Genomic DNA, 27,911 nt, shown 5'->3' on the forward strand with positions numbered 1-27,911 from the left:
TGCAAACAGCTATTTTTGCTCATGTATTAATTGACCGATTGCCTCTCTGCATAAATATGATATTATTATGCTGACATACACCCTCAATTCATTTTCTCATGACATAAAATGTATTTCTCCCCTTATCTACCTACTGTCTATATGAAAGATAAACCAAACACCTTACCATTTAGAGGCAGAAATGGCTCACCACAAGACACCCAAACAGCAACAGGGCGTCTGAGAACATGAGCAAGCAGGGACTTATCTATGCCCTCCACACAATCCAGTCTGCTCTTTGCTTTCATTCTTGAGCTTTCTGGAAAACAAGGGACACATTTACTCTTCTCAATTAATAATGAATGAATATGCTTTTTGAATTAGTGTTTTTCATTATTATTACCCAAACTGGAGCCAACACATACATTTACTCAGAAACTTCGTAGACAACCATAGAATTGAATATCCAAGCAAATATTTTAAAATGAAATAACTCTTTCTTTTAATTATTTTATTTATATACATTATAAATGTTGTCTCCCTTCTCAGTCCCCCTCCATGAGCAACCTATCTCATCCCCCTTTGCCTCTAAGAGGGTGTCCCCCACCCACTCACCCACTCCCACCTTACCCCGCTAGCATCCCCCTTCTCTGGTGCTTCAAGTTTGCACAGAACCAAATATATCCCCTCCAATTGAGGCCAGACAAGGAAGTCTTCTGCTACATATGTAGTGGGAGAACAGACCAGCCCATGTATGCTCTTTGGATGGTGGCTTAGCCTCTGACAGCTCTGAGGGGTCCAGCTAGTTGATAGTGTTGTTCTTCCTATGGGGCTGCAATCTTCTTCAGCTTCCTCAGTCCTTCCCCTAACTCTCCCATAGGGATTCTTGATCTTAGTCCAATGACTGTAAGTATCTGCATCTGTCTCAGTCAGTTGCTGGTTGAGCCTCTCAGAGGACAGCCATGCCAGGCCTGACATCAGCAATAGAGCTGGTTTTTGGTGCCTGCTCATGGGATAGATCCCAAGTTGGGGTGGTCTCTGTATGGCCTTTCCTTCAGTATCCACTCTATTTTTGTTCCTGCATTTTCTTTAAACAGGAACAATTCTGGGTCAAAAATTTTGAGATGTGTGGCTGTCCCCATCCCTCAACTGGAGGCCATGTCTATTTACTGAAGGTGGTTTCTTCAGAAACAACTCTTTTAAAAGTGACTAAAACATGTGAGGCTTAGTGACATAATTAGGCCGAGGAAGAGCTAGGTGATTTTAGCATCTGTGTTCTTTCTGAATTTCAGCATCCATTTATTTAAAGGTCTTCAGTAGAAATTAATGGCATAACACTAACATTCAACTCCATACAAGAACAGTCCATGAATGGTCCTGCCTTGCTCAATGATATGTTCTGAAATATGGGAGAAGGAGGGATGCCATCAAAAAGACACTCTTCGGATAGTTGTGATGAGAGGCAATATTCTGTCCTTCCAAAAGGAATATTTGAAAGTAGAATTTGAAAGAAGCATGTTTGAGATGAAGATCATTTAAAGATGAATGTGAGGCAGAGCTGTGTGCATTGAAATCATCCAGGCATTCAAGATTCAAATCAGTGTTTCTTAAAACTCACGGAGATGATCAAATACTATAATATATACAATTATGCTAAACAAGAGTCATGAGTGAAAGGCACTGGTCAAGCATTGGTTCATGCTCATAAGGACCAAGTAAGTGTAAATTATATTAAATGTATATGTCTATGAACATGTGTATATGTGCATATTTATACATTTGTGTTTTGAATGTGCCCACTCTTAAATTCTTAAAGTAGAGAGAATTAACAGTTAACATGATGTTATTAGGAGGTGGATTCTTTCATTGACTTATTTATATGATATACGCAGATGCCTAGGTATGATTACCTGTGTAGGTACATATTGCTGCCCAGGGTTAGTTTGGGAATGGCATCTTCTGCCATTATCCATCTTAATTTTGAGGTGGTATTACAATGAACTTGATGATAAGACTTTCAGTTTTGCAGGTTGGCCAGTGAGACCCCACAATTTACCCATCTTCGTCTCCCAGCCCTAGAGTTACAGATGTGTGCTACCCTGCCTAGTCATACATGGGCGCTGGGGATCTGAACTCAAGTTTTTAATGCTTGCACAGAGCATTTTATGCACTGAGCGGTTTCCCCAGCACTGAGGTAGGAATTTTTGAAAGATCGTTTTTGGTTTTTGTTTTTATGAGAGCTCCTTTTCTTGAGATTGAGATTAAAATCCTCATAAAGGAGACTTCACAAAGCTCTTTGGCTCTCTTGCCTATTCTATGTGACAACCCAACATGTTGTCCCTCTGGAAGATACAGATTTTGATCTTACCAGTCAACCAAAGCTATGAATGCTTGATTTGAACTCTCCATTCTCTGTGAAAAACATATCTTAAATTTGGAATTGCTATGTCTATTAGGAAAGGAAATTCTAGAATTGTAGAAAGAAACAACACAGGTAAATTCGTAGGTACAGCAAAAGGGTTGAAGCTAATCAGAGCTGTGTGAGCAACACTCAGGTGGGAAGTAGACTGAAGATTTTATTCTAATGTAGGTGATGACTGTGTCTTGCCCCATTGGTGAGAGCTAGACCTCACAGCCTGGGAAATTCATAGCTGGTGCAAAAAGGAAGGGTATGATGCTCAAGTCTCAGCACAGTATGATGTCCAGGAAGTAGGCGAACAGACACATAGTAAGATGTCATAAAATGACAGAGATTTATGGATGATTAGCAGGTCATCTATCTTTGATAGAACAAAATGTATCTCACATTGTAGTTTTTTATTATAATAGAATAAAAAGAAAGGGAACAAAAACTGTAAGCAGATACATCCCATAGTGAATTAAAACTTAAGAAGAAACTGTGTCTGCAGAAGTGGACCAACTAGAATTTCGGTACCATGAAGAAAATGTTGCAAGTCTAGTGGCCAATTACCTTATCTTGGGCTAGTTCTAATACCCCAGAAAAGCCATTCCTCACACAACACTGTATCTGAACTAACATCCTGAGACCAATAGGTAAAAGCATTTTAAAGCCTATTAATTTAACAGACCAGATCACTAGCTTCCATCCATCCAAGGCCTAAGAATGGTATCAGATAGTATTCTGGGCTAGCTTAAAAAAGAGCTCCCTTGCTAGGCATTGGTGAAGCATGCCTTTAATCCCAGCATTCGGGAGGCAGAGGCAGGCAGATTTCTGGGTTCAGGGCCAGCCTGAACTACAGAGTGAGTTCTAGGACAGCCAGGGCTACACAGAGAAAACCTGTCTCAAGAAAGTGTGTGTGGGGGGCTCCCTCCATTTTATTATCTCATGTTCTCATGTAACCATCAATGTATTTTAAATTTGCATTGATTTATGACTTTCTTTGCTTTGTGAAACTATAAAACTGCTTCTGTCTTGGAACATGGAGTTTGGGGTACGATTTGTGTTCCCTAGCTCTGGTTACTCAAAATGGCTTCATATCCAACTATCTCTTACTCCCTTTAATATAAAATTTTCTATGTTTTTTTTTTGTATCAACACTATATATTCACTGGCTTCTCATGAAGCAAGGAATTCTGTAAGGAGAGTGATTATTAGCACACCCAGTTACAAACGAAAGAACTGAGGTAACGATGGATTCCAGAACTTGGCCAGTGTCATTCAGCTGCAACTGGCAAATCTGCGACCTTCTGATTTGCAAACTGCTGTAGTTTGTATACGCTTGGTCCAGGGTGTAGCACTATTAGGAGGTGTGGCCTTGTTGGAGGAAGTGTGACCTTTTGGGGGTGGACTTGAGACCCTTCTCCTAGCCTCATGGGAGGCAGTCTTCTCCTGTTTGCCTTTGGACCAAGATGTAGAACTTTCAGCTCCTCTGGTTCCATGCCTGCCATGCTCCCACCATGATGATAATGGACTGAACCTCAGAACCAGTAAGCCAGCCCCAATTAAACGTTCTTTATAAGAGTTGTCTTGGTCAAGGTGGCTGTTCACAGCAATGGAAACCTGAATTAAGAAACAAACCAAAGCTGGCATTCAGGACAGGAGTAGGAAATCCCACACTGAGAGCACACTGCTGCATCACAACTGGCAACACTGGCTTGTGTTTAACAAAGCGTTGTACATGGTGCAGCCCCCTCCCTTAAACTGTAGATAGTGTGGGACATAGAGAGGTGTGGGCAGACAGTTATGATAAGATGTTCTAGGAGCAGTATGGAAGGAGCATTCGCTTGAGCTTCTGGGATTTCACAGAAGCAGTGGGAGCAGCAAAGTCGGGGAGGGAAAGCAGAGGGTCGGAAAATTACAGCCAGGGAGACCCTCCCTTCAGCAGTAGAAAGAGATCCTCGCTGACCTAGCAATAATTTCTTCAGTGCCCCCAGTTGGTTTGGGTTCTGAGTTTTAGAAGAAAAGGTGTTAGTGCTTTACAAAGTAGTTAAACTATTAGTTTTATGAATTGATTTATTATTTCAGTTCTAAAGCTGGAATATACATTCTTTCATTTTACTTATTCAAAAAGGCAAGGACACCATGAAAATCTCATTGATACTCTTTGAACCATTTACCAAAGTGGCTGGCTATAATTTTGAAATTCTTGCTGTGGTGACTAAACAAATCATATTTAACCTTTACATAGTGAAGCATAGATAAAATCAACTAATGTCTGTAGGTGTTAACCAACCTTCTGTAGTTTGAACAGCTATGTCTTCTGTCCCAACAGACTCTGTGCTTTTCTTTTGCCCCGTAGGGTCTGTCTGGATAAGTTGTTCACCTATAGCCCACAGAACCAAGCCATCCAAGGTGAGGATGGTAGTTCCATCTCTGGTGTAGATTTTGGAAGCTGCTCTGGTGAGTTGAAGTCGTTCTGTGCACTCTGCAAGAAGCTACACATCACAAGTGGTAAAGAACTGATCGGAGGAGCTAGAGCAGTAGCTCAGCACTTACAGGCACTCGCTGCTGTTGAGAGAACCCAGGTTCTGTTCCCAGAACCCACAGATTCTTTACAACTGTGGATAACTCTGTTTCCAGGGCATCCAGTGCCTTCTTGTGACCTCTGAGGGCACCAGGCATGCATGAACTGCACTTACATGCAGGTAGAACACATAAAGATAAAACTAAATAATATATTAAAACACTAACAGGAAATAATGATGACAGTTGAAATCATAACATGGTATTTGCAATTGTAGAAATCTGAGAAAATCCTTTATTTTGAGAAAACACACACTGAATAACTACTGATGTTGATTTTTTATTACAGGTAACCTTCTATGTCTTGTTGCTCTAATTTAACATGAGTCAAAGCTGGCTTTGAACACCCTTGACTCTGAAGCTGCAGCCCAGCTGCTGATGTATTCCCTACCAAAATATCTCATTTAAAGTCTGTAACTTAGAAATTTACTTTCATTTTGTCGTATGATAAGATATGAAATTTTAATGCTGCAAATTGGTGAATAGTTTTAAATAAGCAAATAGTTAATTTTCTAACCCAAACCTGCCACAAATTATCACCCATTAAGACATTGTGCAGATGGGAAAACAAATCATAAAGTCAGCCTTGTGGGCCAACAAGATGCTTCAGAGGTTCAATTGCCTGCTACAAACCCAATGAGTTAAATTTAATCTCTGGAACCCTTGTAGTGGAAAAAGGGAATCATTTCCCTAAGATTGTCCTTTAACATGCATGCATACACACACACACACACACACACACACACACACACTATAAAACCAAACAAGGTAAAAAGGGAGGGAGGGAGACAGGGAGGAGAGAAAGAGAGAGAGAGAGAGAGAGAGAGAGAGAGAGAGAGAGAGAGAGAGAGAGAGAGCAAGAAAGAAACTTTGCAGCCTTAGGTAAATCTTGGTGTTGACTTCTGTGCTTTGACTTTTCCATTGAGCAAGAGTTTTTGTTTTGAAAAGATTTATTTTCGTGTTTAATTATATTTGTAATTGTGCATCTCTGTGTGCACCTAAGTGCAGATACCCCAGGAGGACAGAGGGGGTGTCAGATCCTGGGGAGCTAGAGTTATATACAGACGGTTATGAGCTACCAGATGTAGCATGAGAAGCAAATTCATGTTCTTATCTGAACAGTATCTAGGTTCTGCCAGAGCCTGACAAATACAGAGGCAGATGCTCAGTTAGAGCCAATCATTGAAGTGATCATGTGGTCCCCAATGGAGGACGTAGAGAAAGGATTGAAGGAGCTGAACAGGTTTGCAACCCCATAGGAAGAACAACAATATCAACCAACCAGAGCTCCCAGCGTGAAAACCACCAACAAGGAGTACACATGAAGGAACCCATGACTCTAGCCACATGTGTAGCAGAGGATGACCTTGTCAGGCATCAATGGGAGGAGAGGCCCTTGATCCCATGAAGGCTGTTTGCCCCAGAGCAGGGGAAGGCGAGAGCAGGAAAGCAAGAGTGGGTGGGGGTACACCCTCATAGAAGCAAGAGGAAGGAGGATGGGATAGGGAGTTTCAGGGGAGAAAGAATGGGGAAAGGGGTTAACATTTGAAATGTAAATAAACAAAATATTCGATAAAATAAAAGCCAATTGTTTTCAACCCCAGTGATGATTGAAGAGGAAGGTGTGGGGAGTTGGCAGGGAAATGCTATATTGTACTTAATCTTACCTATAAAATACATTACTAAAAGTGTTGGGTGGGTTGCTGAGACAGAATTATTACTTTGGGACTCTCCTCTCTTTTATGACTATTCAGCCTCCAAGAAAAGCACAGTCTTTGGCAACTTGAGATGCCCCAACTTAAAAGTGAAGTGAAACAAACAAACAAAAACAGTGAAGTAAAACACCTTGTCAGCAAACACTTGTTCAGATGCTTCTAATGCTAAATAACGTAGCTTTTTTTTTTCAGACCATTCATGCAGATTGAAGTGCACAGAAAGCAAGGAGGAAAAAGCCATTCTTTGCATCACAAGGATGAAGACTTTCTGGTCGGTCTCTTTTCCCTCTTCCTTTACAAAATCTTTACTCTGGGGCCAGTTGAAAATCAGCTCATTGGATTCTCACTCTTTCTAACCTGGTATTCAGAGAAACAACAACGAGGAGGAACGCCTACAGGAAAATGGGAATCTTGATCCTACCAGCTTAAATTTGTGGATGTAGACAAGGATGTCTATTGCTCACTTTTGGGGTGATTCTAATCAGGACTTGCCACCACCATTATCCCTAAGATCAGACATGGGGTTGTAGTGATAGCCACTTACCCCATGGAATGTTCCAGCCACAATTAACTTCCCATTCCGATATCCATCCCCATTTTTGTATGCGGTTATTTTCACCACCTTCTGGTACGAAGCTACCGCACCACCGTGAGATGGAGTGCATGCGCATGTCTTCATCCGTAAAGATGACAGACGCTTTTCATAATATCTTAAAGTGTCTTCAGCTTCGGAAGAAGATAAATCAGCCTGGTTTGTTTAAAAGAGTGAATGTTAGCTGGGCATGGTGGCACACGCCTTTAATCTCAGCACTCGGGAGGCAGAGGCAGGCAGATTTCTGAGTTCAAGGCCAGCCTGGTCTACAAAGTGAGTTCCAGGACAGCCAGGGCTTTACAGAGAAACCCTGTCTCAAAAAAACAAAAACAAAAACAAAAAGAGAATGAATGTTGACATAAATCGTGTTATTTCCTCTTTGTTATTTTGTCATGTTTCTACTCCTCATTTAAAGTCTGTATGGATGTGTATGTGGGTGGCACCTACACTTGGTAGCTCTGTCTTCATGTACTGTAGATTCTTTTTTTTTTATTACATATTTTCCTCAATTACATTTCCAATGCTATCCCAACAGTCCCCCATACCGCCCCCCACTTCCCTACCCTCCCAATCCCATTCTTTTGGCCCTGGCATTCCCCTATATTGGGGCATATAAAGTTTGCAAGTCCAATGGGCCTCTCTTTCCAGTGATGGCCGACTAGGACATCTTTCGATACATATGCAGCTAGAGACAAGAACTCCGGGGTACTGGTTAGTTCATCATGTTGTTCCAACTATAGGGTTGCAGATCCCTTTAGCTCCTTGGGTACTTTCTCTAGCTTCTCCATTGGGAGCCCTGTGATACATCCAATAGCTGACTGTGAACATCCACTCCTGTGTTTGCTAGGCCCCGGCATAGCCTCCCAAGAGACAGCTATATCTGGGTCCTTTCAGCAAAATCTTGCTAGTGTATGCAATGGTGTCAGCGTTTAGAAGCTGATTATGGGATGGATCCCTGGATACGGCAGTCTCTAGATGGTCCATCCTTTCATCACAGCTCCAAACTTTGTCTCTGTAACTCCTTCCATGGGTGTTTTGTTCCCAATTCTAAGAAGGGGCACAGTGTCCACATTTTGGTCTTCATTCTTCTTGAGTTTCATGCGTTTAGCAAATTGTATCTTATATCTTGGGTATCCTAAGTTTTGGGCTAATATCCACTTATCAGTGAATACATATTGTGTGAGTTCCTTTGTGATTATGTTACCTCACTCAAGATGATGCCCTCCAGGTCCATCCATTTGGCTAGGAATTTCATAAATTCATTCTTTTTAATAGCTGAGTAGTACTCCATTGTGTAAATGTACCATAATTTCTGTATCCATTCCTCTGTTGAGGGACATCTGGGTTCTTTCCAGCTTCTGGCTATTATAAATAGGGCTGCTATGAACATAGTGGAGCATGTGTCCTTCTTACCGGTTGGGACATCTTCTGGATATATGCCCAGAAGAGGTATTGCTGGATCCTCCGGTAGTACTATGTCCAATTTTCTGAGGAACCGCCAGACTGATTTCCAGAGTGGTTGTACAAGCTTGCAATCCCACCAACAATGGAGGAGTGTTCCTCTTTCTCCACATCCCCGCCAGCATCTGCTGTCACCTGAATTTTTGATCTTAGCCATTCTGACTGGTGTGAGGTGGAATCTCAGGGTTGTTTTGATTTGCATTTCCCTGATGATTAAGGATGTTGAACATTTTTTTCAGGTGCTTCTCTGCCATTTGGTATTCTTCAGGTGAGAATTCTTTGTTCAATTCTGAGCCCCATTTTTTAATGGGGTTATTTGACTTTCTGGAGTCCACCTTCTTGAGTTCCTTATATATATTGGATATTAGACCCTTATCTGATTTAGGATAGGTAAAGATCCTTTCCCAATCTTTGGTGGTTTTTTTGTCTTATTGATGGTGTCTTTTGCCTTGCAGAAGCTTTGCAGTTTCATGAGGTCCCACTTGTCAATTCTCGATCTTACAGCACAAGCCATTGCTGTTCTATTCAAGAATTTTTCCCCTGTGCCCATATCTTCAAGGCTTTTCCCCACTTTCTCCTCTATAAGTTTCAGTGTCTCTGGTTTTATGTGAAGTTCCTTGATCCACTTAGACTTGACCTTAGTACAAGGAGATAGGAATGGATCGATTTGCTTTCTTCTACATGATAACAACCAGTTGTGCCAGCACCATTTGTTGAAAATGCTGTCTTTCATCCACTGGATGGTTTTAGCTCCCTTGTCGAAGATCAAGTGACCGTAGGTGTGTGGGTTCATTTCTGGGTCTTCAATTCTATTCCATTGGTCTATTTGTCTGTCACTATACCAGTACCACGCAGTTTTTATCACAATTGCTCTGTAGTAAAGCTTTAGGTCTGGCATGGTGATTCCACCAGAGGTTCTTTTATCCTTGAGAAGAGTTTTTGCTATCCTAGGTTTTTTGTTATTCCAGATGAATTTGCAGATTGCACTTTCTAATTCGTTGAAGAATTGAGTTGGAATTTTTATGGGGATTGCATTGAATCTGTAGATTGATTTTGGCAAGATAGCCATTTTTAAAATGTTGATCCTGCCAATCCATGAGCATGGGAGATCTTTCCATCTTCTGAGATCTTCTATAATTTCTTTCTTCAGAGACTTGAAGTTCTTATTATACAGATCTTTCACTTCCTTAGTTAGAGTCACGCCAAGATATTTTATATTATTTGTGACTATTGAGAAGGGTGTTGTTTCCCTAATTTCTTTCTCAGCCGGTTTATTCTTTGTGTAGAGAAAGGCCATTGATTTGTTTGAGTTAATTTTATATCCAGCTACTTCACCGAAGCTGTTTATCAGGTTTAGGAGTTCTCTGGTGGAATTATTAGGGTCACTTATATATACTATCATATCATCTGCAAAAAGTGATATTTTGACTTCATCTTTTCCAATTTGTATCCCTTTGATTTCCTTTTGTTGTCTAATTGCTCTGGCTAGGACTTCAAGTACTATGTTGAATAGATATGCAGAAAGTGGACAGCCTTGTCTAGTCCCTGATTTTAGAGGGATTGCTTCAAGCTTCTGACCATTTACTTTGATGTTGGCTACTGGTTTGCTGTAGATTGCTTTTATCATGTTTAGGTATGGGCCTTGAATTCCTGATCTTTCCAAGACTCTTATCATGAATGGGTGTTGGATTTTGTCAAATGCTTTTTCTGCATCTAATGAGATGACCATGTGGTTTTTGTCTTTGAGTTTGTTTATATACTGGATTACGTTGATGGATTTCCGTATATTGAACCATCCCTGCATCCCTGGGATGAAACCTATTTGGTCAGGATGGATGATTGTTTTGATGTGTTCTTGGATTCGGTTAGCAAGAACTTTATTGAGTATTTTTGCATCAATATTCATAAGCGATATTGGTCTGAAGTTTTCTATCTTTGTTGGGTCTTTTTGTGGTTTAGGTATCAGAGTAATTGTGGCTTCATAGAATGAGTTGGGTAGAGTACCTTCTGTTTCTATTTTGTGGAATAGTTTGTGAAGAACTGGGATTAGATCTTCTTTGAAGGTCTGATAGAACTCTGCACTAAACCCATCTGGTTCTGGGCTTTTTTTGGTTGGGAGACTATTAATGACTGCTTTTATTTCTTTGGGGGATATAGGGCTGTTTAGATCATTAACCTGATCTTGGTTCAACTTTGGTACCTGGTATCTGTCTAGAAACTTCTCCATTTCATCCAGGTTCTCCAGTTTTGTTGAGTATAGCCTTTGGTAGAAGGATCTGATGGTGTTTTGGATGTCTTCAGGATCTGTTGTTATGTCTCCTTTTTCATTTCTGATTTTGTTAATTAGAATGCTTTCCCTGTGCCCTCTAGTGAGTCTGGCTAAGGGTTTATCTATCTTGTTGATTTTCTCAAAGAACCAGCTCCTTGATTGGTTGATTCTTTGAATAGTTCTTTTTGTTTCCACTTGATTGATTTCGCCCCTGAGTTTGATTATTTCCTGCCGTCTACTCCTCTTGGGTGAATTTGCTTCCTTTTGTTCTAGTGCTTTTAGGTGTGTTGTCAAGCTGCTAATGTGTGCTCTTTCTAGTTTCTTTTTGGAGGCACTCAGACCTATGAGTTTTCCTCTTAGAAATGCTTTCATTGCGTCCCATAAGTTTGGGTATGTTGTGGCTTCATTTTCATTGAACTCTAAAAAGTCCTTGATTTCTTTCTTTATTCCTTCCTTGACCAAGGTATCATTGAGAAGAGTGTTGTTCAGTTTCCACGTGAATGTTGGCTTTCTATTATTTATTTTGTTATTGAAGATCAGCCTTAGTCCATGGTGATCTGATAGGATGCATGGGACAATTTCAATATTTTTGTATCTGTTGAGGCCTGTTTTGTGCCCAATTACGTGGTCAATTTTGGAGAAGGTACCATGAGGTGCTGAGAAGAAGGTGTATCCTTTTGTTTTAGGGTAAAATGTTCTGTAGATATCTGCCAGATCCATTTGATCCATAACTTTTGTTAGTTTCACTGTGTCCCTGTTTAGTTTCTGTTTCCATGATCTGTCCATTGGTGAAAGTGGCGTGTTGAAGACTCCCACTATTATTGTATGAGGTGCAATGTGTGCTTTGAGATTTACTAAAGTTTCTTTAATGAATGAGGCTGCCTTTGTATTTGGAGCATAGATATTCAGGATTGATAGTTCCTCTTGGAGGATTTTACCTTTGATGAGTATGAAGTGCCCCTCCCTGTCTTTTTTGATGACTTTGGGTTGGAAGTCAATCTTATCAGATATTAGAATGGCTACTCCAGCTTGTTTCTTCATACCATTTGCTTGGAAAATTGTTTTCCAGCCTTTCATTCTGAGGTAGTGTCTATCTTTTTCTCTGAGATGAGTTTCCTGCAAGCAGCAAAATGTTGGGTCTTGTTTGTGTAGCCAGTTTGTTAGTCTATGTCTTTTTATCGGGGAGTTGAGTTCATTGATATTAAGAGATATTAAGGAAAAGTAATTGTTTCCTGTTATTTTTGTTGTTAAAGTTGGCATTCTGTTCTTGTGGCTGTCTTCTTTTAGGTTTGTTGAGGGATTACCTTCTTGTTGTTTCTAAGGCGTGGTTCCGGTCCTTGTATTGGTTTTTTTCTGTTATTATCCTTTGAAGGGCTGGATTCCTGGAGAGATAATGTGTGAATTTGGTTTTGTCGTGGAATACTTTGGTTTCTCCATCTATGTTAATTGAGAGTTTGGCTGGGTATAGTAGCCTGTGCTGGAATTTGTGATCTTTTAGTGTCTGTATAACATCTGTCCAGGATCTTCTGGCTTTCATAGTCTCTGGTGAAAAATCTGGTGTAATTCTGATAGGCTTGCCTTTATATGTTACTTGGCCTTTTTCTCTTACTGCTTTTAGTATTCTATCTTTATTTAGTGCATTTGTTGTTCTGATTATTATGTGTCGGGAGGTATTTCTTTTCTGGTCCAGCCTATTTGGGGTTCTGTAGGCTTCTTGTATGTTCATGGGCATCTCTTTCTTTAGATTTGGGAAGTTTTCTTCTATAATTTTGTTGAAGATGTTTGCTGGTCTTTTGAGTTGAAAATCTTCATTCTCATCCACTCCTATTATCCGTAGGTTTGGTCTTCTCATTGTGTCCTGTATTTCCTGGATGTTTTGAGTTAGGATCTCTTTGCTTTTTCCATTTTCCTTGATTGTTGTGCCGATGTTCTCTATGGTATCTTCTGCACCTGAGATTCTCTCTTCCATCTCTTGTATTCTGTTGCTGATGCTTGCATCTATGGTTCCAGATTTCTTTCCTAGGGTTTCTATCTCCAGTGTTGCCTCATTTTGGGTTTTCTTTATTGTGTCTACTTCCCTTTTTAGGTCTAGTATGGTTTTGTTCATTTCCATCATCTGATTGGATGTGTTTTCCTGTTTCTCTTTAAGGACTTCTACCAGTTTGGTTGTGTTTTCCTGTTTTTCTTTAAGGACTTGTAACTCTTTAGCCATGTTCTCCTGTAGTTCTTTAAAGTCCTTCTTGATGTCCTCTACCATCATCATGAGATATGCTTTTAAATCCAGGTCTAGCTATTCAGGTGTGTTGGGGTGCCCTGGACTGGGGGAAGTGGGAGTGCTGGGTCCTGATGATGGTGAGTGGTCTTGGTTTCTGTTAGTAGGATTCTTACGTTTACCTCTCGCCATCTGGTAATCTCTGGAGTTGTTATAGTTGTCTCTGTTCAGAGGTTGTTCTTCTGGTGATTCTGAGTATCGTCTGTCAGCAGACCTGGGACACAGGCTCTCTCCTCTGAGTTTCATTGGTTAGAGCACTCCCTGCTGACAAGCTTTCCTCTTATAGGGAAGGTGTACAGATATCTGGCGTTTGGACCTCCTCCTGGCCGAAGAAGAAGGCGGAAAACAGGACCTTTCCCAGATGCTGTGTTGCTTTGGCAGGTCACAGAAGCTGTAGGCTTCTGTGGTGCACACTCTCAGCTGTGCAGACTAACTTCCTAAGTTCAGTGGAGTCCTGGATCCAAGATGTGCTCCCTGGTCCTGAGGCAGAGAGCTCCTGTGCAGGGCAGACCACTGTCTTCCAGCTGGGAGGGTGCCGGATGTCTGAGGCCCCAAAAGGGTGCTGCCTCAGTGGCTCTGTGGCTCCCGCCTGTCCCAGAAGCTGTCTGCCTCTGTGGTCCTCACTCTAACCTGTACAGACTAAGTTCGGCGGAGTCCCGGAGCCAAGATGGCGCTCCCTGCAGGGCAGATCACTGTCCTCCGGCTGGCTACTGTAGATTCTTGATGTGGAAGAGGAGGGGAGTTGGGTCAGAATTCCTCAGTTTTCTTTCTGGTCCTCTCACTGACATCATAGCTCTTTGTCTTTCTGGCCTGCTCTGCTTTTCCTTCACTACTGCTGTATGTTTGATTGGATTTGAGGCGGGATGTAAGAGATGCCGAAGAAAGGAAATCAGGACACAGGGAACCTGGGATTGAAGTAAATAAGGGGATATAAACACTACAGATACTTCCTAGAAGGGGGCCATCCATTGGTGGAAGATGAGGAGAGTGAGGAAGGTGCAGAGTAACCTTTAGAAAGCTTTCTCTCACTGTCCTGATCCAGGAGCCCAGAAAGACAGGCACCAACTAAGCCGCTGGGACATAGAGGAGTCCTTCCCAGTTACCAGTGCCAAAGCAAATACTGTCCGGCTTCCAGAGGACTGGTTCTTCTCTCCTGCAGGGTTACTTACTACTTGGGCTGAGTTTACTGCAACCTGTCCCTGCCCACATCTAGCATGAATCAGAGCTGGGAGATAGAGGAGTGAGGTCTGGAGACCAGTGGGTGATTCATAGGGATCACCAGGCTGGCAGGTTGCCCTCATTTCAGGGTTACCTCCTTTTTGTTCTGTTTAAGTCCCCCTCTCCCCAGTTCTTTACAACTTCTAAACTTGAAGGACATGGTTCTTTCCTTCTCTTTTAGTGGTACTATTTTAAGGTTACAGGGATGTGGCAATGTTAGTCCCCTGACCCCTAGGAGTTCTAAATGGTATCTAAATGCATGGGTTCTGTCACCCAGCCTGAACTGTTACTAACAACAATATGTCAAATCCTTCTCAAAATGCACCACACACACACACACACACACACACACACACACACACACACACACAGAGGCATATACACTTTCCCTATTAATGATGTAGGGCAAGTACTGCTATGCTAAATAAAGGTTTGAGATTTCTTTCCTACTTAACAGTCACACAAAGAGCAGGGAAATGTGTCTGCAGACCGCAGCAACAGAAGTGCCCAATTCACACCAAAGGCTGGACAGAACTATTAAAAGACAATGTAATTTAAATTGTAATGAGGAAGAAGAAATCAATGCTGGTGGGCGGGAAAGGTGCATCTGAGGGAGGTGACATGGATGCGTAGGGATGAACCTTGAATGGGGAACCAATCTGAATGCATCCACGTTTCCAAGCCCAGTGGCAAAGCTCAGTAAGTACCTTGGCAACACTGATGACTTTGAAAGGCCCTGGTGGCCGGAGCTTCTCCTCCTCCGAGCCCGAAACACAGGAGAATGGAGCCTTTGGAAGCAGCTCTTTCAGCTCCTTTTTCGCCCTCATGGACCTCCCGCAAGCCAGGCAGAGCATGAGATTTCTCTTCCCATCAGGTGAGAGGCAACAGTATCCCTACAACAGGAGGAAAGATGTTTCCATGTGTGTGCTTCTAAACCACGACAGTATTGTTACAGAACTCTCCATAGCATAAGGAAAGTGCATTTGTCTTCACCAAATCCCCATTTAAAACTATGACCCAAATGCATCATGCTTCCTAATAATTAATTTTTTATATTTATTTATACATTTGGTTCTGTATGCTAGGGGGTGGGGGCACACATGAGTGGAGGTTAGAGGATACCTTGCAGAAGTTGGTTTTTTCCTTTTATCATGTAAGTTCCAGGAATTGAACTCAGGTCTTCAGGCTTGGCAGCAAATGCCTTATCTGCTGAGCTATCTTATCAGTTCCAATAACTAAAAGTAATTCTAAATTATTCTTTAACTATGTAATGACTCTTCAATACTGGGGACCTTAACATCTGTACAGAATTAAGATTTCTTTGAAGAATGGCCAATGCCATCCTCAGAGACAGAGAAAGTACAATATAACACCTTGTATAGAAGGCACATTTTACTGTGCACAGAAACTAAATCAATCCTGGAGTTAAGTAATAATATCAAAAAGATGCAAGAGCCAAAATGAAGGTATCCAAACTGGCTCAAAGAAAGGCAATTTGAGACTAGAAAGAATGATAATTAAAACAGCTGGACTGCTTTTGCGTATGTGAACTCCCAGGCGTTCATTATAAGGTTACCAATATAAGCAATGGATGAAAAGGGACAAGGGACCTCATTCAACATCATTGGAAATGAGTTGTGGTTGATAGACATTGACTTGAAAACTAACAATTGTGGATCTTTGTGTAGCAAACCATAACGATAGCCATAATAAAACCATTCCAATCCTGCTTCTGTGCCCTTTTGACTGGTGACATTGGTGACATTACTGTTCCTTTAGTCAAGAGGTATGGTGTTTTTCTCCTTATCTCCTCTCTGTGATTGTGAAGAAGCTATGTCACTGGCATTGGTCAATGACGACAGAAGTAAGAGGCAAGCAAGTACATGATAAGAGCTTGCACAGTGGAACCCAGGCTCTACAGCTAAAGTTGGAGCCCCGAGGCCACACTGGGAACTGGCCTGAGCCAACCTTCTTAAAAGGTGAAACAGTTAGAGAGTTTGTGCTTGATAACCACCATGCATGTGAGAGGCTACATCTTGGACTATGCAGTCCTTAAACTATTACAAACCCCACAAGATGATTATAGACACTTTAGATGCCCCTGTCAAGACCAGCAGAGCTGCCCCGCAGAACTCAGCCCAAACTGCTATCTCAGAATGGTATATATTTTAGTCGTATGTATTTTAGTTGATGTATGTATTTTAGTTGTTTTTGTTTTAGTTAACAGATAAGTAGAATTGCAAAGTAGAATTAAGCATTTATTCTGCCTTTCCTTTCAAACCATATTTTTTGGCTTGTAAAATATCAACATAGTGAGGTTATCTTCTGATTAAACCTTTAGCAAATTAATGTGACTAAAACAGTGTAATCAGATAAAACTGACCAATTTGAAGCAAAATGATAAGATTGATGAATAGGCATTGAGTGATTTCCAAATATGGGGACAAACCACCAAAAGCATCACTAAAAACAGGACGGCTAGGTATAACCTCCAGAGAGCTAAGTATATAAAGCACACAGGGAAACCCATGGAGGTTCTGAAGAACCTGCTATGCCTAGGTCTAATGACAACTCTAGTGGGCATCCCATTTATAGAATTCATGGGGAAGGAGAAACAAGCCAAAGGATGCTATAAAAAAACACATCCAAATACAGAGCCTTCTGCCTGGTTATGAACAAGGTGCACCTGAGCTGACAAACAGTAAAATGAACTTTTAGGACAATTCAGAAAATTTGATCAAAAATAGGTTATTATATTGCTCTAACATCATTGTTAATTTTGACAATGAAATAATGATAATGTCAAAAATGTTCAGATTATAAAATGGCATACTTAATTTAGAGGTAAAATAATATCATATTTGGGATTAGCAAAAATGACAATATTTGGATGAGAGCTGATTGTGTGTTGGACAAATCAAGATTTGCTGTACGAATGTCTGCTTTGGAATATATATGAAATGTTCCACAATAAAACAAGGAGTTTTACACAGAGTGTCCAATTTACTTTACTTTTCATAATTTTCTTTCATCAAAAGGAGTATTCGTGCCATATATGGTGTGTACAGCGTAATCTCACCTGTGGGAAACTGAGAGATGTAGATTGTAATCAGAAGACAGTATGGCTTTTGTAGCAAGACCCTGTCCGAAACAGACAAGTCAGTGCTCAGCCTGTATGAATTTAAGCTTTCCCATCAGGAAAAATCTTTTTGTTTTATTAAATGAGCCCATTTTTCTTTCATCCGTGGGAAGAGGGGACCACTTACAGGTTGATCAATGTTTTCTTTAGTGACAGATGATGTGCAAAGGTCAGAAAAATTAGCCGCTGTGATTTCCTTATCCAGGGCGGTGCTGTGAAAGGCTATCAAAGCTCTCTTATTCGCCACGTAATCCCACTTTTGATTGGCAGCCCCATTGCTGTGTGGTTTATACTTCTGAAAACCAAAAGACAGAAATAAGATATGCACCCAAATGGACAGGTGAGTTTATAAGATGGCATAGTGAACATTTGTTTTTAATTGTATACATTTAGAAAGTACAGGTAATTACACATAAATTCCTATACAGTGATAACTACTTTTGAATTAATATCAAGATGGAATTACATAAATATTTCATAATTTTAAATATATGTGATTCACAAAGGAGTAAAAAGTACATTTTTAAAAATTCCATAATTTCTGACTTAATAATATTTTGTGAATTTTTCTAATATTTTTAAAGGATATTATTCATTTTATCTTAGGGATATTATGCTTTCTAATCCTCAATAGTTAAACCTCCAGGTTTTTAAAACATCCTCTGTAATAAATAAGACAGCAGTATATATTCATATAAACACCTATATAATATAAATGTGTATATGTAACTATATTATTTACATATGTCATAATGTACATATATGCTTATATTCATATATACTGTATTAGTATACAATAATTAGCATATGTATATATACATAGATGTCTAAATAATACCACATATATACATGTGTACTATCCATATTATATATAGATATATACATATATACTATGTGTAGATGCATTATATATGTAAATTTATAAAAATTTCTTTAGAAAAACTTCTAGAAGGATTTATTTACTTATTTATTTATTTTGGTTTTTCAAGACAGGGTTTCTCTGTGTAGCCCTGGCTGTCCTGGAATTCACTCTGTAGACCAGGCTGGCCTCGAACTCATAGATTCTCCTGCCTCTGCCTCTCAAGTGCTGGGATTAAAGGCATGTGCCATCACTGCCCAGCTGGAAGGATTGTTGATTAAGGTCATTTAAAAGATTATGTTATTGATCAAGAAAGCACTTTATAGAAAGATTATTTAACTATCTCCCTTCCCAACAGTATGTGAATTTGCCTACTGCTTTTATGTTCTTATCAAACATGCCTAATATCTCCCCAAACACCAGCTCACTAAATGAAAAACAGCCAGTTTGTTGACAATTTAATATGTATTTCATTGATATTCCAAAAGTCTTTTTTAACAACTCAGCTGAATATACAACAGAAGCTGGATTATTTATTCTCATTCTGTTGTTATTGAATGTAACTTTTTTATACAATTATACCATTGTTGAGTTATCACAAGTATAACTAAAAAAATAATTTCAACTTAACAACTTGTAAGCCGGCATGTTAGCTCTAAGAATCCTTGTCATGAAGCCTCAAGGAACATTATACAATAACTACTCTACCTGGCAAGAGATTGGTAATCAGGGAGTCCTGATCGTTAACTTAATGGGTCAGACAACAGAATTCCCTCCAAGGTCTGGAAAACGAAAGGCTAAATTCTAAGGCAATTAGAAAGGTTTTAACAGCATAACCTGATATTTTAATGTTTTCTCACAAAGTTACTATTTAATACATAAAATGATGAATCACTTGCAATTAAAAAACATCTCAAAAGGCAATACAAATTACCTTATGATTAAGTTTATTCCTTATAAATACAGACACATGGGGAGTGATATTAATATCTGCAAATGATATAAAAATGATTAAGGAACCAACTGAATGTGTAGCCACATTAGGCTTAACATCACTGTGGCCTGTGCTGAAGGGGCACCTGATAAGAAGCATGGAATGTCATGGGTGCTACATCTTCAGAATAAATGCCTTGCCCTTGCTTATGAGGACAGAAGACATAATTAAATAAGACTCAGAATCCATACTGATTCTGTGTCCTGATTTTGGATTCCTAACTAGAAAATTTCTTCACTAAAAGCCAGGATAAAACAAATGTTATGTGGATACTCATTCTGCTCAAGGGAAACTAGGGTGGAGCTTTCAGAAGGTAAAGAAAGCTGGAAGTTTCCTAAGCCTTAGCTGGTCTGTCAAGGAAAAACACAGAACTATTCTAAGTATTTGGTTATAAGGAAGGACGGCAGAAAAGTGCTTCCTGGGTCTTTGCCCAAAACTCAAATGAAGCCTGCATTAAAGGTGCTGTAAGTGGGTCACTTAGAATTACTACTGTCCAATTAGTCTAAAAAGATGGAACAGGTCTTTTCCTCCAGTACCCAGGGGTCCTTGTCTGTGCTTCTTACAGGTAAGTTTAGGTGTTCCTCACAGCCCTCTCCCCCAGAGGTTGCAAGCTCTAAGAATTCTGTTGGGAGTGTTTCTCATGCTTGCCAGTGTGTGACTGCAGTAACTGCCCCCACTCTAGACTACCAGCAAGCCTACAGTCGCCAGTGGTCAGAATGAACCAAATTGAGAGGTATCTCAAAATGCTTAATTTGAAATCTAGGCAGGGTTTTATAAAAAGACATTTTACCGCTGACATTCAAGATAACCTTCTATGACAGCTCTTCTTTTGCTCTGTAACAAAGAGGCACAGAGCTTCCCTGCAGCTTTGAGAAAGGTCATGGCTTCTTGTTGGCCTGTGCATATCTTACCTGAATGATAACTGGATAGCCACGGGCTTCATTTTTAGCTTTGGTCATAGACACTGCCAGTACAAGGTCTGGGTTACTCACCAGGTGAAAGGTCCTTAAGAAGACAGAATCAGCCCCATTATATAACATATTTTGATCAATGTAAATGGAATTTCTATACATTTCTTCTATGGGGAAACCCAGGTCTCTTTATGTCTTACCAGTTAATCAAAACAAATAAATTATGATATCCTGATTTAGATATTATCAAATGTCCAGTATAATACTGTAAGTAGAATTTATAAATAATCATGCTTCATCATAGTTTAAAAATTTCTCATAATTGATTTTTCCTGATCAAATCATGGTATGGTTCCTGTCTCTAGATTATAACCACAGGGATATATCTTTATGGCCCATGTCACTTTTACTGAGAAGTGTTAAAGATGATGAAATGAATTTTACAGTTATGCTACATGGGATGGAATCCTGGGTTCATGTCTTCATATTGTATGGGGGTAATAACTCAATGCTTCAATTTACCCATCTATGTATTAGAGCACTGTGTATCCCATGATAGTCAAATGAGTTAATGCATATAAAGTAAATATTATAAGGGAACTCATTAGTTATAATTATGCATTGTTGTGGCTTTTAAAAATATTTTACTGGGGCACTAGTCATGGTCCACCAGTCAAGAACACATGCATTGGGAGGCTCCAACCATCTCTAACTCCAGTTCCAAGAGATCTGACACATTCTATGCCCTCTATAGGCACCTATAAATATGTGCATATACGTACACAGAGATAGACACATAAGGAATAAAATAAATCTTAATATATACATTTTCTATTAAATCCCCATGTTTCCAAAGGAGAGTTTCCTAAAGTCTAATACATATGATGAAAATGTTAAAGATTTGTGTGTGTGTGTGTGTGTGAACAAACCTATGCAGGTCAGAATAGGGAGTTGAACACTTTGCAGCTAGAGTTGTAAGCCATCAGATGTGAATGTTAGGAACAAAGCTCCAGTTGTCTGGAAGTGTGGAAGTGTTCTTAACTGCTTGACCATCTTTTCAGCCCCTATGTTGAATTTTTAAGAAAATTATTTATTTATTTATTTATTTATTTATTTATTTATTTATTTATTGTGTGTTTTGCTACATGCATGTGTGAATACCATTTGCATGCTTGGGTAGATGGAAGTCAGAAGAGGGTACTACATCCCCTGGAACAGGAGTTCTGGGAATAGAAGCAGACAAAGGAAGGAGAGGGGGAGGGGGAGGGGGAGGGGAGGGGGAGGGGGAGGGGGAGGGAGGGAGGTCAGTGAATATCCAGGAGGAGTTGGAGGAGGAAGAAATTATAATCAGAATATGTTGTATAAAAATCAATTTTAATTTAAAACAGCAATCATGGGAACTCTTATCACAATCCAGAAAGATAAGGCAGAAAGTTGCTCTAAATTTAATACATATCTCGGTAACTCTAGGATTCCAGTTCTACAGGAACAGGAATCTTGAGCTTTTTAGTTTTTTGTTGAAATTCCGTTCCTAAAACAACGCTTTCAATAACCTGTAACATTAATCTATGGTGGTGAGGGTGCAGGATGTTGTTTCGATTTTTCTAAATTTGCTGAGACTTGCTTTGTATGTGAAAATGTGGTCAATTAGAAGACATTCTCATGGGCTGATGAGAAGAAACTCTATTCTTTATTTTAGTATTTGGCTGGAATCCATTCGATTAGATCCATTCGATTTATAATATTATTTAACTCCAGAGATTCTTTATTTAGCTTTTTTCTGGATGACCTATTGGTAAGAGTGGGCAACTGAAGTTATCCACTGTCACTGTGTCAGGGTCGGTATGTGATTTAAAAAAAAACCACAATAGCACTTGTTTTATGAAAATGGATGCCCTGTATCATCCTCTTGGTACATTCTTGCTTTAATGCATACATAATGTCGGCTGAATGAGTGAATTATGGTCCACATAGCTAGTCACTTGTAGAGCAAAAAGCCTATTCTAGCTCCTCACCACACAGACAGCATAGCCCTGGTGGATGGAGTAAAGAAACATGTCTAGCAGCTCTGTCCAGCTTCACCAACACACAACCAATGTCTATTGTGTACTCTCTATTGTATACAGTAGAACAAGCTCTGTTCCTGCCATGCCAGGATTGCTGATTACCTCCAAGGGCTTTTTCAATCTGCCACAAAGTGCAGAGGCCTAAGCCATGGGCAGTGCTGATATTTAGAGAATACAGTGGAAGTCACAGCTCCTTCCCATTAAGAAATATTTTGCTCAGCTGCCTGAATATACATCCCTGAACAGTATGCAAGAGACTGAAGAGATCACTAGAGACCGCTATATGTAATGGTAGAATTGTAAGTAGAGCAATAAAGAACAAACAGGAAGTAGTTCTTTTTCCTTGTTAAATTAACGTTCAAATGTACACAAAAATAAATAGAAATGTGCAATGAAACATCGTGGACCTAAACATTGTCAACATTCTGTCTTGGTTCATTTACATGAAACTTGACTTTTTAATTTTTGCTAGAATTTATGATTTATTTACTTTTAAGTGTGTGTATAAATACATGTCTGCTGTATGCATGCACATGTGCATTCAGGTGCCCATGGAGGCCAAAGAAGATGTTGGATCCCCCCAGAGTTTAGACAGACACTTTGGGACCAACTCTTCTGTGGGTTCTGAGAACTGAGCTCTGGTCCTCTGCATGAGCAACAAGTACTCTTAACTGCTGAGTCATCTCTCCAGACTTTTGCTAGAAAACCTAAAATAAAACCAATTGAAATAGCTTGTATTTTTATCTCTAAATATACACTTAAGTAGTCAGGACCCATTTTCTATTTCAACATATAACCACTGACCGACCAATGATCAATAAGATTAGTAATATTTCCTTAATAAAATCACATATCTAAGTTGTTTTAGATTTCTTCTGATCTTCTCAAGAAAATGCTTGTGAGCATTCTGAATCTGGACCAAAGACCAGACATTGAATTAGGTAAGTACATTTGATCAATAATAGTAAGTCATGCTTACTGTATGAGTATAAACCACTTAAATTATTTTCATGAATGAAAAACTGGGTAGGTACTTAAGTAGGGAGAGACAGGTGAACAAAGGTCTCCAAATATTTCAAAATTGAAAATGCTTTAGAATTCCTTTTAGATTTCTTTCTGTTGCAAACATAAATTAGATGAGTACCTAGTCTTGAGCCAATGGCCCTGTGAAATGAATAGATCACTTTTCTGAATCTAACAGCTGGTAAAGTTGTATGTAGCTTACCTAAAATTCGTACCTATCTCTCTGTCTCTTCTTTTACTAGGATGAAGAATTTTTAGCCAAGTAAAATAGAAATTCCAACGTACTCAACTATATTCCTCCTGCTGTGTGGAGACCATGCCAGACCTCAGGATGTCAAGCCCAGTTTGAAGTGTAAACCTCCCAATGCAGTGGGTTTACCTGCTGTCTGCCTTGTGTGTCCAGTGTTGGCGACTTTCATCAGATCTCTTTTCCACCAAAATGACCTCTGTGCCTGAACGGGGTTTAGAGACTTGTACCCCCAGGACCAGCTGAGGAGCAGCGAGGCTGATGATTTGCCCATCTCTGTATTCAAACTCCTGGTGACATAGCTTCCATGATCTGCTATGCTTTGGGACATGGCTAAGAAGGGAAACTGTTAGTAACAAGAAAATGGCCCTGGAGGTGCATGCACTGGAGCGCAGAGCTCTGTCGGGGAGACCTTCCCCATGAGCTGTTAACCTTGCAGTAGTAAATATTCCAGGAGCACAAAGGCAAGGCCACCCACAGGGTGCCCATAAGCTGGTATGAAAAGTAGAATCCCGGGGCTGGAGGGAGCCTGCTGCTGTTCCTTTAGAGGGTTTGAGTCTGGCTTGTAGCATCCACCAACTAGTTCACAGCACTTTGTACTCCAGCTCCAGGGATTCAATGCCCTCCACCAGCTTGCACTCACATATGACATACATTCACACACACACACACACACACACACACACACACACACACACACACTGCATGTTAATAAAAAAAAATTAAAGTGGAATCCTGAGCTTATTTTATGAAAGTAATGAATGTTTATCTAAAAGAACATTTGAAAAAATGTTCAGCTAAGAAAAAGAAAGTTCAGACAGAGAAGTAGTATAGCAAAAGAAGAAAAGGCAAAAATCAAACAAAATGAGAAAGAGGAGAGGAAGCATGCAGGGTAGAAACAGAAAAATAATGGTGTTCTGTGCAAACAGAAATAGCTTTCCTTCTGACACTTCTGGGTTCTGGGCTCCAAAGATTTTAGTAAAGAATTATCATAAGAGAATAAGGATATACCAGGAAGTTCATTTAAGTAAATCTCTTCCTTAAGGACATTAAAATATTAATGTGTGTGACACAGTATAAATATCAGTCTACACTGACATATTAATCTAAGTTGCTTCATTAAAGCCCCTGCTCTGTGCATGCTCGAATGCTAACTGCTAAATGTGTGGAATGGTTTAACTCACGTGTGCTAGTAACCACCATAATGTGAAGCAAAATTCTAAAGATGAAAAATTACAACACATGTTATATCCCTAACATTTCACTGGGTCAGGAACAGAAAAAAAATGTTTAAAAGGGAAAATTGTATTTTCTTAGATTCTTAAGGGAATTGGAGGCACCTTACTATAGTGTTCAGGCATTTATCCACACATGCATTCAATGAATATAAAGCTTTGAATTCTGTTCTGAGTTCTCGGGACTCACAGGTGGATGAAACTACTGTTTGGTAGAAAGAGTATGTCACATCACATACCAAGACAGTATGTAGCCCTGCACAGGGGGAGCTGAAGGGTAAAGAACCTCCCCTTCCCACTAGTCCCGGAGGCTTTGATCAGTATCACAAGACAAAAATGTACATGCTGGCACACACAGTAGCAAATCAAAGTAAAAATGTTAAGGAATGTACTTGTGCCAGCATGAGGGAGTCCAAGGCCAGACAGACTCCACCAACAGAAATCCCTTGCACATTTTACCTGTGTTTCTTTGGGGGCTGCACATTTTCAAAGAGCTCTTTCTCTGCTTTCTTTGGAAGACTGCCATCAGCAGCAAGGTTGTACGTAGGGTCTTGCCAAGCATACTTGAACGTCCTGCGACAGGCTTCCATGCGGAGGTGGGCTCTTGCATGAGAATCTCTGTTAAGCAAGGTCAAGGCTAAGAATGCTGATGTGTGTGTTCACAGGGTCTCCATGAGCAGCCTGACCACAGCCTACAGGATACTGGTGATTCTGTAAATCATATTTTCACAGGGGTGTGTAGATTTGGAAATCCATTCCCCACTAGCCTACAAATAAAATTCCTCAATCATATAATAAACAACATGCACTTTTGCTATTTTGGTTTTGAAAAGCAGATCCATATATTATATTGAAAAGTTCTATTAAGACAACTAAACAGTTCAACAATTCATAATAAACATGAAATGACACTCCTAACACCAGGGTAAAGTGGGTCCTAGTTCTGCCAGAAGCACTATAGTCCAGATGACTGAGTGGCGTGTGTTACAGATGCTAGAAAATCTTATTCTCAGCAGAGGAATCGAAAGTGACTTAAAGCACAGCTGCACACACACTTTTTAATTGAGAAAATTACATGGAAACACTAGGATATAATAGTGATAGTTTAGATGCTTAAGACACAGATGGGTGAGGTAGCGCACCCTGTTCAGACCCGCGGATTCTAAGCTCCAGGTTGCTGTTAGAAAACCCTTGCTTTGGGTGGGACTGGGAAGCAGCGTTATAAAGACTGTTTTGCCAAGGGTGGGATAAACACACAGGCAAAGCAGCAAGTGTACCTCAGCCCCAGCCAGCTCCTGGGTAAGTAGTGTTCCTTCTCTGGGGAATGCTCTAGGCCCTCGAGCGGTGGTGATAATTTGATGTAACTGCGAGCATTATGAAATGGGCAGAGTCTTCCAGGGAAACTCTGCTGCTAACACATGTGGCTGTGCACTTATCAGGGGCCAGGGCCAGCGCTGCTTATGGATATACGATTGGAGCATAGCCAAGGCCTCCTGAGCACAGGCAGCCTCCCACGCCAGCCTATTCCCAGTGGTTGAAAATACACCAGTGCCATCTTGTGTTGGAAATAGAAAGCACAGCCCTGTCACCCTCACCCTACTTGCAGTTCACCAGCCTTTGATATTCCTGGTAAGTCAAATGTAGTCAAGTCAGTTTTTAAAGAGCCTTTTAAAAATTATCTTGTTTAAATAATTAACTAACCAAATTGCTAATTTATCAGCTGCATCTCCATTAGTTACACATTCCTTTAATCAATATTTATCTAGCTTCTACTGTATGTGAGGTATAGAATTCTTTGTGTGGGGTACAGCAATAAACAGGACAATGATGCTCACATTGTGTTGGTAAGAAGAAAGATAATAGACAAGGAATGAGTGGCCACAGCTAGTGCTCCCCCACCCCCATGGAAGAACACAGCATACTGCAGAGAGAGTCACTGCCATGGGATCTGCTGTATTCTGAGACCTCTCAGAAGCTACACTAAAACAGAGGCCTGGGAAGAAATCCCCTAGATGACACAGAACACTCTAGTCAGAACCAAAGGCAAATAAGCAAAAGAGCAAATGGAGAATTCACTTGACTCACTGGAGGAACAGTAAGATGCTGATGTGACAGGGTGAGTGGTTAGGGAGGAAGGTCCACACAGGGCTCAGAAGTCACGAAGGCACAATCTCTGCAATGTTGAGAAAATGAAAAGGCCATTCCCAAAATCTGTGCTCTGAGTTTGCCTCCCATCAGCAGGGATGGGACCAGTGCCCAGGCTCACCCAGATCCTAACAGGCTTTGCCACTCATCTCCCCACAGAGCCCAGTGATGAAAATGGCTCATCCTTTAGCCCTGAAATCATACATACAAGTAGCATATGGACCAAGCAGGTTATACTTAGGGACATCCATGTACATACATATGCTCTTGTGATAATGAAAACAGAAAGAGGCCCTGGGTTTGAAGGAGAGTAAAGAGGGACATTTGGGAGAGCCTGGATGAAGGAAAGGGAAGGGGGTAATGACGTAATTAAATTATAATCTCATTAGAAAAGAAAGAAGGATCTCTTGTCATCTCAAGCCACCCTTGCTAGGTCCTCTATAGATACAGACTGAAGGACTCCAGAGAAACTGCACGGTGACTTCTAACATAGAGTTTTCCCAGCAAAGACACACTACCAGCCAAAAAGGAAGAACATAAGAGAGGACATGAGACATGGAACATAAGTGAAGGACATGGGACATGGAAGCCCAAGGAGGTGGGGACAAGGTGGTTAGACTAGAGTAGAAGAGCATTAAGAGGGCAATAAAGGAGGGGCAAACAAGAGTAACAGATGAAAGTGTGGAAAGTCTGGAGCCAAACCCATGACTTTTCGTGAAAACAAAAAAAGAAATTGAAATAAAAAGCATTTAAATGACTAAAGAAGGCAATCTGCTCAGACATGGTTCAAGGAACTAGTGAA

At 40.3% G+C, this 27,911-nt stretch overlaps 1 protein-coding gene across 5 annotated transcripts in view; it reads right to left on the minus strand.

Annotated features, from left to right (window-relative positions):
* Dcdc1 (doublecortin domain containing 1) overlaps window positions 1–27,911 on the minus strand; it is a 205,708-nt gene that overhangs the window by 21,332 nt on the left and 156,465 nt on the right. For all 5 annotated transcript variants that reach the window (XR_015044965.1, XM_085829613.1, XM_085829606.1 and 2 more), the window contains 8 exons: window positions 25,424–25,582; window positions 23,862–24,062; window positions 20,394–20,487; window positions 17,757–17,924; window positions 15,198–15,383; window positions 7,223–7,426; window positions 4,674–4,875; window positions 167–298 (listed from right to left, as the gene is read on the minus strand). Coding sequence is in view for 4 of the 5 variants with exons in the window: in XM_085829613.1 (XP_085685739.1) it covers window positions 167–298; window positions 4,674–4,875; window positions 7,223–7,426; window positions 15,198–15,383; window positions 17,757–17,924; window positions 20,394–20,487; window positions 23,862–24,062; window positions 25,424–25,582 (1,346 nt within the window). In the remaining variant the exon portion in view is untranslated. The remainder of the gene's footprint in view (window positions 1–166; window positions 299–4,673; window positions 4,876–7,222; window positions 7,427–15,197; window positions 15,384–17,756; window positions 17,925–20,393; window positions 20,488–23,861; window positions 24,063–25,423; window positions 25,583–27,911) is intronic.

Source organism: Mus caroli, unplaced genomic scaffold (assembly GCF_978045245.1).
Source record: "Mus caroli unplaced genomic scaffold, Mus_caroli_1 scaffold_2, whole genome shotgun sequence".
Lineage (NCBI taxonomy): Eukaryota > Metazoa > Chordata > Mammalia > Rodentia > Muridae > Mus > Mus caroli.